General features: G+C 33.7%; 1 protein-coding gene across 1 annotated transcript; it reads left to right on the forward strand.

The window, feature by feature from the left end:
- Nucleotides 1-8,869: 8,869 nt before the first annotated feature.
- Nucleotides 8,870-13,846, forward strand: MBD10 (methyl-CPG-binding domain 10). Its single transcript, XM_086452778.1, has 2 exons — nucleotides 8,870-9,029; nucleotides 12,592-13,846. Exons 1-2 carry the CDS (start codon nucleotides 8,940-8,942, stop codon nucleotides 13,555-13,557), a joined length of 1,056 nt encoding a protein of 351 aa, XP_086308904.1. The 5' UTR covers nucleotides 8,870-8,939; the 3' UTR covers nucleotides 13,558-13,846.
- Nucleotides 13,847-14,289: the final 443 nt, after the last annotated feature.

The raw sequence follows: 14,289 nt of genomic DNA on the forward strand, positions 1-14,289 counted from the left end.
GCTCATTCCAAAACCTCTAACCCATGTTTTGAAAAATATTTTGCCAAAATGTTTGTTGCTGAACGGGACCCTATATATATATATGTAAATAATTCCATGTGATTTATTTACAAGTAGGGGCAGATTTGCATTGGGGGCACTTGCCCCCACTAGAATTTTCAAAGTCTATGACTATACATGAGTTACTACAACAGATAACAGGGATGGATAAGAAAATCTATCATTATTGCCCCTCATAAAAATAAAAAAAAATATTTCCTCTATTGATTGCCCCCACGAAAGTAAAATCCTGACTCCGTCTCTATTTTAAAATATGGTGCATATGTATATTTTATATGATAATCTACACCCATTATTAGATTAAAATAGGATTCCAATGTTGACATTGGTCCGATTCAATAAATTATTGAATCAAATCCAAATTCGATTTGATTGTTATTGAATTGGTTTGATATTGACCCTCATCATATCCGATATCGATCCATCATGTGGATTTGAGGAAGAGCTAAATACAATCACAAAGCTCAAGGCTTAATTTACGTTTTACGCTCATTTTCAACAATTTATAATAATACCAAACAGGGCCTTAGACAAGATGCCTTAAGTAACTCCTCATTGTCATTTGAATCGCATTTTTTTAAGCAAACCTACGCATTGATATTGATGTTTTTTTGGATCTCTCTTCAAAAATAATTATATTAACAAACAATGCTTTATATATTTAAGTTGTCTACCAAAGAAAATGGGAAGGAATGGTCAATCAACCAATAGGATTAGGGTTCATTTTCCAAGATAAGAAATATATAATTGATTGGAACACGTGGCACAAAAGCCAGCATTGATGAGTTGGCATTGTATGTTATAAATTATAATTATAAGTTTAATATCGCTTAAGTATGATTAATAATTTCTAACGTGCTTACCACACTCCTAAAAACACCCCCTTACCCATCTTCCGATACCACACCCTAGGCATAATCGATGCACGCTACTTATGATTCCAAGCCCTTCAGATGTCGATTTGTCCAACAGAGTTACAATGGAGGCACTCCCCGCCCCCTTCGCCCTAAGAATTTTCGAAGTCTTTAGATTAATGTACTATTGCGACATATATTAGTGGTGGATTAAAAAATTAGCCACTAGTGCAAAAAAAAAATTCCACTTTTAATTGTCCCCACAATTTTTTTTTTCTATTCTTAGTTGCCCCCACGTGGGCAAAATCCTGACTCCGCCCCGTTCATGATGCTAATGTATTGATGTTTTGTTAGGGGTAGGGAGACAACTCTAGTTTATATTCGTTAAGGGAGGGAGGAACGACTAATATGCTACATTAATGAATGGGATATCTCAGAAATCGAAATATTTAACTTTCATGACTTGTGCATTACAAAATTAGGATTCATGTATGATAAAAAAAAAATTATTTTAGAAATTTTAAATAGATAAATCTAATTAATTATATATCATATTTTATCATTTATAATATTTTAAGGAATTTCTTATAATCTGAAATATTAAGTATGGAATTGTAATTTTGTATTGTATGAACCTTTTTTATAATTAAAATATTATTTAATGTAATTTTGAAAATAATTAACGACATGGTTACAATGGGGTCAGCTAGGATTGTAATTTTATTAGTTTTGATGAAAATGACTCTAATATTAGTAAAGTTAAATGTAAACGTAGGGGCATTTTTTGTCTTCCAAATGTTGGTGTAAAATCACACTTACTTGCCATCTCTCCTTATAATAGTAAAAATTAGGTTACAACATCTATTTAAGTAAATCATAAAGAAACTTTGTAGAAAATAATGTCAAAGAATAATATTAAAATTATTGTGGGCATCGTGCCAACACGGCAACACATATAATAAAAGAATTTAATAATTTATATCAAGTGAGATTATGTAGACGAAACTGAATATGGTATATGGTGTGCGAATACCATTATGCTTTTTTTTAATTGCTATTATTATAAGGTTTCAAACTCGTAGACCGGACTAGCAGGGGCAAACATACCGGTAAGTAGGTGTGGATTTACAATGGGGGTAGTTGCCTCTACAAGAATTTTTAAAGTTTATGTATTAATGAGCTAATATATAATTAATGATAGAATTATTAGAAAATAAGACTCGTTGTATAAATATATCCATATACATTTTATTTTGGATGATTATTACTTGGATCCTATATAAAGATTCTTTATCTTTTTTGATATAATCTTTTATAAAAGAAAGGGTGAGTGAGTGAATTTTGTCAAAAATATTTTAAAATGTCTTGATAAAAGAGAAACCCATATAGAAAAAAAATTAATTTTATATGATTTATTGTATTTTATGTAGGAATCTTCTTGATATGGTCAAATGAGGTACCAAGCCTTGGTGTTTGGCATTTAAATAGATGAATAAAAAGTAAGAAAGAAAGGCCTTTAATTCATGGTCTATGAAATGGGATTTTGCTTAAGAAACACTCTTCAAAGTGACTTTTTTTTTTAAACATTCATCAATTTTCACTTAAAATAATAATTAGGTGAACTCCACGGAACTAAATTTCAACGAAGAGGACTTAATTGGTTGAACTTGAACCTCAAGCACTGCTTTTGGAGAAAGTGATTTTTATTTTTTAAGTTTTTTACATGCGTCCCTCATTATTTGATGAATATAAATAAACCTCCTTCTTAGAATTACTTAAACACACAACATTTTCAACTTATTAGTCGCCTCCCCTTTTGACTTTGACCAGCTAGATTTTTTTGACCTTTAATCAATTTTTAGCTTGAAAATGCTAGGAGTGTTGCAAATTCAGCCAATATTTGAATTAGTGAAGAAAAAAAAAAGTTCTTATTTCAAAATAATTTCTTAAAATTTTGTCATTCAAGGCTTCATTCAATCATCTAAATATTAAATTTTTCCAAAAAAAAAGGTGAATTATCATTTTGTGAGCTGAAAATGAGTTATGTACGATTCCGATTGACTGTTCCCTTTAATTACCTAAACGCAAACAGTCACGTTTTCGTTTAAAAAAAAATTGCAGAACGAACTGATTATTTTGCAGATTTAAAGTGATAATTTTGCATGTTCAAAATAAAATTATCACTTTAAACCAGCGAAATAGTCACTTTAAAAACCTCCAAATTCATTATCGGTCATGTTTTGTTAATTAAAATGAATAGTAAGCCGGAATCATAAATTTGTCAATTTGCATATAAAGGTATTTCTAATATACCAAATTAATGGGGGAGGTACAAGAAAAAATAAATCCAAAACCACTTTATGAAGAACAACGTTGATTGAGATTGTTATGGGCATAATTAATGTCATATGGGTAGATATCTTGAACGATTCTTCAGTGGTTTATAATTTAAAACTTGTTTGTAGTGGGGAAGTTGGAATAGAAACTCTTGGTAATTGTTATAAAAATCTAAGTATGAATGGTGGAAAGTGACTCAACCAAATCAATTAATCTTATCCTTTTTTATTTTATCTCTCTCTCTTTGAGAAGGTCAGGGAGTATTCCCACCTGGTGAGACTAATCTACTTGGGGCCGCACACACCATCCAACACCCTGTCACGTGTTACAGCATTTAAGTAGTTACATTTCTATGGAGGGGCATTGTTAGAGATCTAAAAATTCTAAATTTTGCTCGAAACTTGAATGAGATGGCTTGACTCAATGGAATTTCGAGCGCATGACATAATATATAAACTGGAAGAAAAAAGAGTCCCAAATCAACTTGGCTATTCATCTAGTTAGATTAAAAACTCGCTCATGATATATATGTTTGCTATATATATATTTTTTATTTTAAAAAATATCAATATATATAAATAATGGTTTATCAAAATATGGGTTAGAAGTTTTGGATCGAACTGATTTTTTGTTATGATGGTCTCTATGACAAGAAGATCATCCCCACAAAAAATCATGTCAATCTAAAACTTCTAAGTCCATCAAAAGTGATTTACAAATTATTGATAAAAAATCAATGATCCACATTCTAAATTACTTTTGATGGGGTTAGAAGTTTCAAATTGGACTACCTTTTTTTTGTTAGGATGATCTTTTCATCATAGAGATCATCCTCACGAATAATCAACTCAATCCAAAACTTCTAACCTATATTTTGAAAAATTATTATTATTACATTGTTTTTATATATGTCCCATGATCCGTCCCTTATATATATGGGAAATACTAACATCCAAGACCTTATTGAGATATTAACATTCTCTAACACTTTATTTTTTCTAATTATACTTTTATTCATTTTATTTTTTTAATGAAAACAAATAGGAGTACGTTAGTCTTTTACACAATAAATATTTTTTTGCATTGATTGCCAAATTATTTATTGCAACAAGACATTTAATTCTAAAGATTAAATGTCCCTAGCATTTATTATAAAAGAGACAAGTATTAATTATATAAATAAGCATTTATTATGTAAAAAAAATTAATATTCCATTGTCTTTTTCAAATGACAAAATCGATATGAGTTTTATTGAAAAAAGTGTTGGAGAATACTAAGGTCCTCATGAGGTCTTGGACGTTAGTATTTTCCAACACTTTTTTTTTTTTCAATAATACATTCCCTATTTTTCTTTTAGTGAAAAAGATAAGAGTGTATTAGTTTTTTACACAATAAATGCTATGAACATTTAAATATTTATTTTTTGTAATAAATGTTTTGATAATCAATGACAGCATAATAAATACATTTATTAATGGCATAGTAAATCTATTTATTGCGTAAAAGACTAATATATCCTTGTTTTTTTTCACTGAAAAACAAAATGAGGATGGGCATTATTGAAAAAAAATGTGTTGGACAATAATAACGTCCCTATATATATATATATAAATAATGTCCAGCCATCGTTTTGTCTTTTAGTGAAAAAGACAAGGGTGTGTTAGTCTTTTTTTCAATATATGAAACGTTTGACTGACAATCTTATAATGACAAAACGCTCACAATTTTTTGTCCTATGTGGTTTAAAAGTTTCGAATTGAACTGATTTTGTGCAAAGATGATCTCTATGGTGAGGAGATCATCTTCTCTAAAAATCAGCTGAATTTGAAACTTCTAAATTCATAAAAAGTAGTTTACAAATTTTTGGTAAAAAATCAATAGTTCATAGTTCTAAAATAGTTTTAATGAGATTAGAAGTTTAAGATTGTGCTGATTTTTGGTGAGGATGACCTCTTCACCATAGAGATCATCCTCACAAAAAATTAGCTCAATCCGAAACTTTCAAGTCACATAGGACAAAAAATTTGTCAGTGTTTTATCATCCTAAGATTGTCAGCTGAACGCCCCCAAAATATATATATATATATATATATAATATATATATATATATATATATATATATATGATAACAAATTTTAAAATGTTACAAGTATTTTCGTATATTAATAATTTTAATATATTTATTAACATGTATGAGCAGACTCACAAATTATCAAGTTGACTCTACTCAATGCACATCTGAGTCAAGTTTTAAAACATTGTTAGGGATGGCACATGGTTGAAGTTGCCAGGTAAGCTCTAGATTTGAAGTTTAAGGTCACATAAAAAAAAGATGCGATGTACCACTTGTTCTAAAAAGAAACACAATGCCTCACTGTCCTCTTCAATAACGAGTCTAGGAGCAATGTTTGTGCATAAATGTGATCTTTGTTAATGTAAATGGTCAGACATGTTCTAAGTAATCGGATTTGTTCATCTTATAATAATCCACAAATCGGCAACAAACCATGTTCCAATAGATTTGCAAGTCGAATCATTGCGATTCATTGAATTTTAAAATTGGGTTCAACAAACTCATTATAATTTGTATGTGAATATGTATCAAATTTGCTTGAAGATTTCAATTGCTATTCATCTATATTTATAAATAATTAAAGAGAAAAAAAAATGAACTTTCTATCATTTATATGTTTTGTTTGTCCTCAAGGGCATTTTCACTCTATTCATAAAAAAATTCTTCTCTTAGAGCAATTCATAGTCAATGAAGACTATTAATTCTGTAGGGGCGGTGCACCCTCACTTACTTGGTGTGTGTGATGTGTGAGTATTGCACGTGCCCTTGGACAAGATCATGGTCTATGGGCTCAGATACAGGCCCGGTCCACTATCGACAGAGATACCTGATTATTAAAAAACAAGTCTAGTTGATTTTTTTTTTTTTTTTTTGTAATATGACATTTAAACTTAATAAGGCAAGATTTTTAAGGGTGATATATTTTTAATTTTATTTTATTATTTAATATGTTTGTGTATTATATTTTTAATAATTATTATTACATTTTATAGGTAGAACTTGGATCATTGTATATACGTAATTTTTTTATGTATTATCCCTATGAACTGGGTTCGTTCTAGAGTGAGGAACCCGAATCCGAACCAAGCGAATCTCCTTAGCTTTATTCAACAACTTTTAAGAATTTGTATCACGACCACTAGTAGACCTCAAAATTTCCTTACTTCTTAAGGTGTTTCCAAACCAGTCCATCCTCCAAAGTCCAAACCTAAGAGCCTAATATGCCTCATGTTTGAAGCCTTTGTCCACGATCCCTATGTTACATGGATCACGCCTGCCCACCTTCCAATTTTGATATGGGTTGTTCAATTGTAAATGGCTCAAGTCCAATCGACTAAGCCCATCCATTTTTCTCTCTTTCCACTACTCACCAGTCTCTTCTTTCTTGAGCCAATAGAGGCCCATCTCTCTCTCTCTCTCTCTCTCTTCGTTTGGTAAAAAAGGAGCTCTTAAGTCTAATTGTTCTATCTTGGATCAAAGAAAAATTGAATCCCTTGAAATAAAGCTAATTTTGACAAACCCCCCCCCAACTAAAAAAAATAAAATAATAATAATAATAATAAAAATCATTAAATCTTTAGGGAACGAACTCGTTTCCGAGCCTTTGAATCATCTACAATCAATGCCCATGTCTCTTTTTAAGGGACATCGATATGAATTGAGCAATCATTTTTTAAACTCCTTATTAAACATGAATTATATTTTTCTTCATTATTATTATTATTTTGCGTTAAGTCATTTATTTCGAAACACACTTTTTTATATCTACTCTTCATCTCTCTATAGACAACTTAAGTAATTTTCTCTCAATGAGGGTACTTCTGGCAAATAACCATATACAATCACAAATAGTTTTCAATGGTAACATCATCTTAAAGTGGAGAACGAGATTCAAAGGTAACAAATTTTTGTGAACCTCATGGAGATCCTTGATGTAGATAAGCTTGAGTGAGGGTCTTAAAGCATCGAGAGGTGCACACTGCACAGTAGTAAGGTGAATGAGATTGAACTATCTTGGCACAAAAGAAAAGTGTGGTGCAGGAATAACTATGGTTATTATCAAAGAAAAGTCCCTACGTAAATTACACGGTCCAGTTAAGACCCATTTAATAAAACAAGACGGATGAAAATTGGATTGATTTTACTATTTATATGGTAGAGAATATTGAGTAGGTTTGCAGTGACCTCAAGAATATACCTTATATCTCACTTTCGTGACGTGTAAGTGTGATATGAAATACACTCTTGAGGGTAATTGTGCTTAGATTGGGAGGTGACCCCTCCACGTCTTAGTGAATGTTTGAAATGCCCTTATGTTTAAAAATAGGTGACCCCTCCAAGTTTAGATGAATATAATCTAGGAGTCATGTAAGCTTAACCCTATTTCGTTGTCTTTCTGTTGATTGGATCTCAGGATGACATGTAACACTTGTTTCGTTTGTGAGATTACTTATCCTTGAATTTCCCTTAAAAGTAAAGTCGAAATGATTTTGTTTGCTCTCACAATAATTTTACTTAGTGAGGCGTTAACAATATAAACTATTTTACGAGGAGTAATCCCCCCACCCTCCAAAAAAAAATATAATTGAGTCTTGTTGGGGTGACCTCAAGTTGAAATCTCACATCGCACTTTTAGACGTGAAAGTAGATAGGAATCATAAATACTTTTTCACTTGTATCTCGATAAAAATCATCTATGATTCCCATACATTTTCATCTCAAGAAGTGCAATATGAGATTCCAGCCTAGGTCACTTAAACATTATTCATTATAGTTTCAAGGACTAGGCTTATTGCACCCACCATCTGTACTCACTACACCCACCAAAAGCACATTTCGACGTGAGAGTATGGGATGTAATTATCATGTATAGAGGAACTTGGGTGCAATGAGCATTAAGATGGGTGCAATAGGACAACCCTAATTTCAAATCAGTTAGGCGTCCAGATCGAGGTACGCGATCTCAACCGTTCCCGTACCGTTGCAATGTGTACTTCTATTGCAACCTCCGTTCCGTTACGATAAACGTTTTATCGATGGGACGTTTGTCACGTCTCTGAACTTCTCTTTAGCAAAACTTTGACAAGGTTGTTTCAAGATGAGAACGTGTCGACCAAACAAGAGGTGTTATCTTACATGCCAGATGGAATCATATTATAGGTTAAGAGTATTCCAGAAATTTGTGGGACCCGACACTCAATCGAGAAATCATCCCCATCAAAAATGATCTAGTGGAGAATCCGTCAGTCAGAATCTAAGGTCCATTGGTCTGTCGGTCCTTAAATAATCTAATAACGAATTCTTTTCCCCACGAAAACGCGTTTGATGTCAACTTCTCACATAATAAAAGCTTCACGTAGTACTCAGATGTTGACACGTTATCTAACATTCACTAACTCAATTATTTTTAATAGCCAATTATTACGTGTCGACTATTCACGTTTCCAATACTTCTTTTATGATGAAGAATGTTGCATCAAAATCTTCCTCCTCAAAAACGTGTACCTCCATCCGCTTATTGAATTGTCTTTATCGGAAAGAAGATAAAGATCTCTCAAATTTTCACTTTTTTTTCATCTTTCATCTTCGATTTTCTTCCTGAATTGTTGCAGAAATGGCGAGCTCAGCTGAAGAGACTCAAAGCGGATCCAAAGAAGATGTCATCTCCGTTGAACTTCCAGCTCCAGCTGGTTGGGCAAAGAAGGTTTCCCTTTATTCTTTCCTCTCTCTCTCTCTCTCTGCAACTCTAATGTTTCCTTGACTTATCTTCAAGTTGTTGAGTTGTTATTTTCATTTTTATAGTGAAATTTTATCTGGGTTTGTTCTTTTTCTTAATTTTATGCGTTTTTAGAGTAGAAGTTGGGGTAATTGTGATGATTTACGTTCTAGGGTTTGAAATAATCATGCTTTGTGGAGTGAAGATATGAGGATACACTTATGGTTTTTTTTTTTTTTTTTCTATTAGGGTTCCTATTTTTTGTAAATTTTTATGGGGTTTTTGGTTTACTTCGTGTTCTCTGCTTATATTGTTGAAAATTGCTCGAATGGTGATACTTTTATTATTAGGGTTTCTAGAAAGATTAAAGGTCACACCTTTCTACTATAGTGTCTAGGGTTTCACTTTTTGAATTTTAGTCTTGTAGTTAGCTCTGCTGTTTTTTTTGCTCCTTCGCATTTTTTTTGGCAAAAGACCTTGCTTTAAAGTAGTTTCTAGAGATAATTAGAACTTGTTAAGTTGGACTCCTTGTGATGCCCCATGGATAACAGTTTTGGCAAAAACTTCACTGCTGAGAAGATAATTTAGATAACTGGATACTTGTCGGAACACTACAGTGATGTTGGAACCATAGAAAGTTGTGTTTAGACTGAATAGTTCCATTGTGAGTGTGTTGGTGGGTGTGTATGGAAAACTAAATTTGGGCACTTTTTTCTACAATTATATTTTACAAGATTACTCAAGGCCTGATTTTGGGTCGTGGTTGGATGATAAGGCCATCTTCTTAAAAAAAATCCGGCCGTTCACGTAATCTTTATTCCTATCTTCATAACATGGAAATATGGCATGTTTGGTGTAGAACTAAAGCATAGAAAAAAAGAATGAGAAATAGAAAAGTGCGTATATGAATTGGAGCCACACTCCTTATAAGAGGGTATTGGGTTAGAATCAGCACTAATCTTAAGTCTTCCAATATATGGAATCAAAAAGACCCAATTGCAAGGCCTTACACATCAAACAACCTTAATCTGTTTTGGCAAAAAATGAGAAAGCAATTATCTTATTCTTCTTCTAAAACAAGGAGTGTATATGAGTATTTACGATTGCGAAAACATAACCTCTAGGAACTCCTTATCACACCCAAACTTTCTGAAAAACAAAGTAACTTGGGACTCTTCATAATGCAGACTCATGTGACTTCCCTCTTTCCAATATAGAGTGCAATAACAGAGCAACTAATACTCCCTAAGAGTGGGAAATTTGAATTTAAAATTTGACATTATCCTAATATTTAGATTTGTTTTTTATGATAAGTATGACTCATTGAAAAGATAAAAGAACACAACGAAATACAACTGCCATGGGGCCAAGCTGGCTTAACAAGGAAAATCAATGGAGTCCAACAAACAAAACCCACAAAGGCAACGTAATAACCCAAACGAGCATTAGAAAACCCGCAAAAAGGTCAGGGAGGGAGGAACATCAAGGACTCCCATCTGGGGACTTGACTCATACCATTAGTGAGTCAGGAACTACTTAACTCTTATTCCTAACAACTTAAAAATAAGAAAAAGAAAGGAAAAAGAAAATCCTAAGTAAAAATTACATAGACTGAAGTTCATCACATATGTTGAAGGGTCTGAATATGGAAACTAACATGTTGAAATATGGGCCTTGACAACTGCTTTTATGGGCTAGGATAGGACTCATTTTTTTTATTTGAGTTTATGCCCATTTTGAGATGGCCCACATGATCTACCATGTTTAGGTCCGAACTCAGGTTGAGTTTTACTGGGTATGGGTCTGCTTTGAAGATATTCTGGCACTTCTTTTTTGTAGCATTCTCCCCTCCCCCCCAATGTCAAGTTTTGTCCTTCATAAATTCCTCTAAAGTGAAAAAGGTTTGACTTTCTCAAATGGAGGGAATAAATATGGCTTCATCATGATTGTTTTGAACTTACGAAATTTTGTATTTTTGGACGTAAAGTGATGTCTTCGATATCTGGCTTGAATTGAAAATTTTTCATCTCGGTTTTCATTAACTTCTTCCGAATATTTTTGTAGGCAAAGGTTAACATGTTTGCCATTCTTTTTGAAAGTATCGTGGCTTTCTTGCTTGTTGACCCCATCATTTGGGACGAGGCATAGAAGATGAAGATGGTTATGTGTTTTCTGGCCCATAAATTCTCCAAGCTCCAATCGTAAAGCTGGGGTCTCCTTGTAAAATGTGACTCCTTAATTTGAAGGGTGTCACACCAAAAATTATCAGACTAAGCTTTTCTCATTGTAGAGGAAATCAACCGTGTGTCAGAAAAAAAGTGATTCCTTTTTGACCGATGTGTGTTAAATGGTCTTGGATGAGCTTCCACCTCTAAACATTGCTTTCCAAATACATCAAAGCATTTTATTGATGCATCTGTCACTACACATTGCAAGTTATAAAATTTTTCTTGACACCTTATTGGGTATAAAATTTGTTGTTTTAAAGCCACTCTTATTACCCAGGAATAGCCAATAGATGTCAAATAAATTTTCCCAGGTTTCCACCAATTGCTCCGATCTTCCTGTTCTAGGAATATCTCCATTAACTAGGTTTAGGTCTTTTTCAGGGAACTGAGCACAGTATTGTGTCAAAAAGCTCAACACTCTTAGAACCGTGTCAAGAAGATTCTAATGAAAACTCAAATTTAGTTGAGGACTCTGTACTGTCAAATGTGTTGTGTCATGGGTTCATGAAGACTTTCCAAGTATTTCAACAAAGTTTTACACAAACTTTGTTAGTATTTCTACTTTGACCACCCACTTTCCTTTAAATTTTCCTCAATTTGAAGGGCTATTTGACAGTGGGTGGCCACTGTCAGGTTTGAAGCAGTACTCGTCATGTGCAACTAGGATCTCACACAACTAATATGGTTGTACAAGTAACCCATATAATCATGGGAGAGGAAAATTTTCATCTTGAACCATGTATAATCACATTAAGAGCTCTTGTAGTCGGCTTCATCAAATGGTCCGATTAGTTTGGTATCTAGTCCATCGACGACTTTGGATCCATTTTTCTATAGAACTCATCACACTGTATTCACTCCTAACTATGATTGGCTTGCTCGAGATTATAAGGCTAGTGCGTTTCTTCAAATTCTCATCTAAGACCATACACATGTCTTTGATCTGCACATGATTGAATTCTAAAAAGCCCAAACAACCAGTACTCATTCACAATAAGATCACATGCAACAGAATTGTATGGCTTGGATTCCACCAATTCGGGCTATGTTGGTTCCAATTTATGCTGTGTAGGTTTGGTAATACTGCAGTTAAATTTCATGCGCAGCTTTACTTTCTTGGGTAACCGTAGGATTTGATTATTTGGTTTACTAATTGCACTAGATGGATAAGTAATTGTACATTTTTTGTTTTCTTGAGTAACCATGTAATTCTTGACAGCTTGAAACTTCATATGTCCATTGTCGTTATCATATTAGCAACTTCATATGAATGTGGCCATCATTTCTATAGCGTCACAAATTACCCTTGAATTCCTGTGCAGTTCATTCCCAAAAAAGGAGGGACACCAAAGAAGAATGAGATCCTATTTATCACTCCTACAGGGGAAGAGATCAATAACAGAAAACAGTTGGAACAGTATCTCAAATCACACCCTGGTGGCCCTGCAATAACAGAATTTGATTGGAGTACCGGTGAGACCCCAAGAAGATCGTCAAGGATCAGTGAGAAAGCAAAGGCAACTCCACCACCACCACCTGAAAGTGAGCCACCAAAGAAACGGACCAGAAAATCATCGGGTTCAAAAAAGGATCGTAAACCTGAAGAAACTGAAGGGGAGAAAGAAGTTCATCCTCAAGATGAAGAGGCAACCAAGAAAGATGATGCAGGAACCAAAACAGAAAAAAATGGTGGGGACAAAAATCAAAGTGGGAATGAAGTCAAAGCACAAGAAGCGGCAGAGGTAACCAAGAAGCCCGAAACAGAAGTAACTGTTCCAGATGAAAACCAAGTTGAGAAAGATGTGATTCAAGATGATGCCCAAGAACCCAAGGATAATAAAGATGTAAAACCTGCTTCTGGTGAAGAAACCCAAGTTGCTGAGGTCACCATGGAGGATAAATTGGAAACAGAGGCCTCTGCCGCCGAAGAAACTGAAACCGAGAAACACGTTAAAATGGGGGAAGCAGAGGTCACGGTAAATATAATAGAGAAGCCACAACCAGATATAGAGAAAGAGGATGGGCCAAAGCAGGAGGAAGATATAAAACAGGTTAGTGTTGTTGCTGATGAAAAAAATCACTTAGACGGGCAAAACGAGAAACACGGTGAAATTCCACCTCAATCTGTGGGAGAGATCAAGGAAAAACAAACGCCACATAATGATTTGCTGGTCGAAGAAAATGGCAGTTACAATGGAGGTTCTGGTGAGTCCAAGCCTCGAGAAGTTAATCAAATGGGGCGAGTAGATGCACAGCAACCTCCAGCCCCCTCTCCAGTTAGTTGCTGAATATGTTGCCCCCTCTTCTTTGCCTCCTTTTAGGCATTTTATGTATGGGTTCTTTTGGATGACTGTAATTGTTGATGTTAGATCTGATTGTTCGCGGTGACATCTTACCTGTACCTTAGTAGAGTAAGCCTTCGACGCAGCTTTTGTTGCATCGTGGGAAATTAGATTGTAGCTTGTTGTAGCTATCTATGTAAATCTTATGGTACCACACACTGCTAATATGTTGTGTAGTTTTATGGATCATGTTACTGATCCTCTAAACTTAATAGTTTAGGAGACGCTTAGCTCATCTTTCTTTCCTATTTTGTGAAAATCATTTGTTTTTGTGATCTAATTCAAGAGGTATTAAGCAACTGGAAAGTTGGGAGGTCAACCAATCAAATGGAACAGCAAGGGACTCTGATCTTGCGAGTGTTGTATGGGTGTCCTCTAGGCTGCGTGCCTAATGCATCTCCCATCCCATCTTGATGCAAGTAATTCCTTCTTAGGTGTTGTTTGTTAAACTGAAAAAAATAAGTGTTGAATAGCATTAAGCGCTGAAATTTATAACCGCTGAATTTAAGTGCTGAAAAAGTTGTTTGTTTAGATGTTGAATCATGTTTGTTAAACATTGTTGAAGTTGGTAAATTGTCTTTGTTACCCTTACAATCATATTATACATTATTTGCATGTTTCAAATGATTATTTCTTATCAAACACAATAAAATATATATTTCTTATAAAATTAAAATA

Source organism: Akebia trifoliata, chromosome 8 (genome assembly GCF_017979445.1).
Source record: "Akebia trifoliata isolate Shusen 1 chromosome 8, ASM1797944v1, whole genome shotgun sequence".
Lineage (NCBI taxonomy): Eukaryota > Viridiplantae > Streptophyta > Magnoliopsida > Ranunculales > Lardizabalaceae > Akebia > Akebia trifoliata.

Excerpts from the sequence above, each read along its gene's own strand:
- MBD10 (XM_086452778.1), top strand. The coding sequence starts at position 8,940 with ATGGCGAGCTCAGCTGAAGAGACTCAAAGCGGATCCAAAGAAGATGTC. Across the intron at positions 9,030-12,591 it reads CAGCTGGTTGGGCAAAGAAG|TTCATTCCCAAAAAAGGAGG; the intron begins GTTTCCCTTTAT and ends ATTCCTGTGCAG.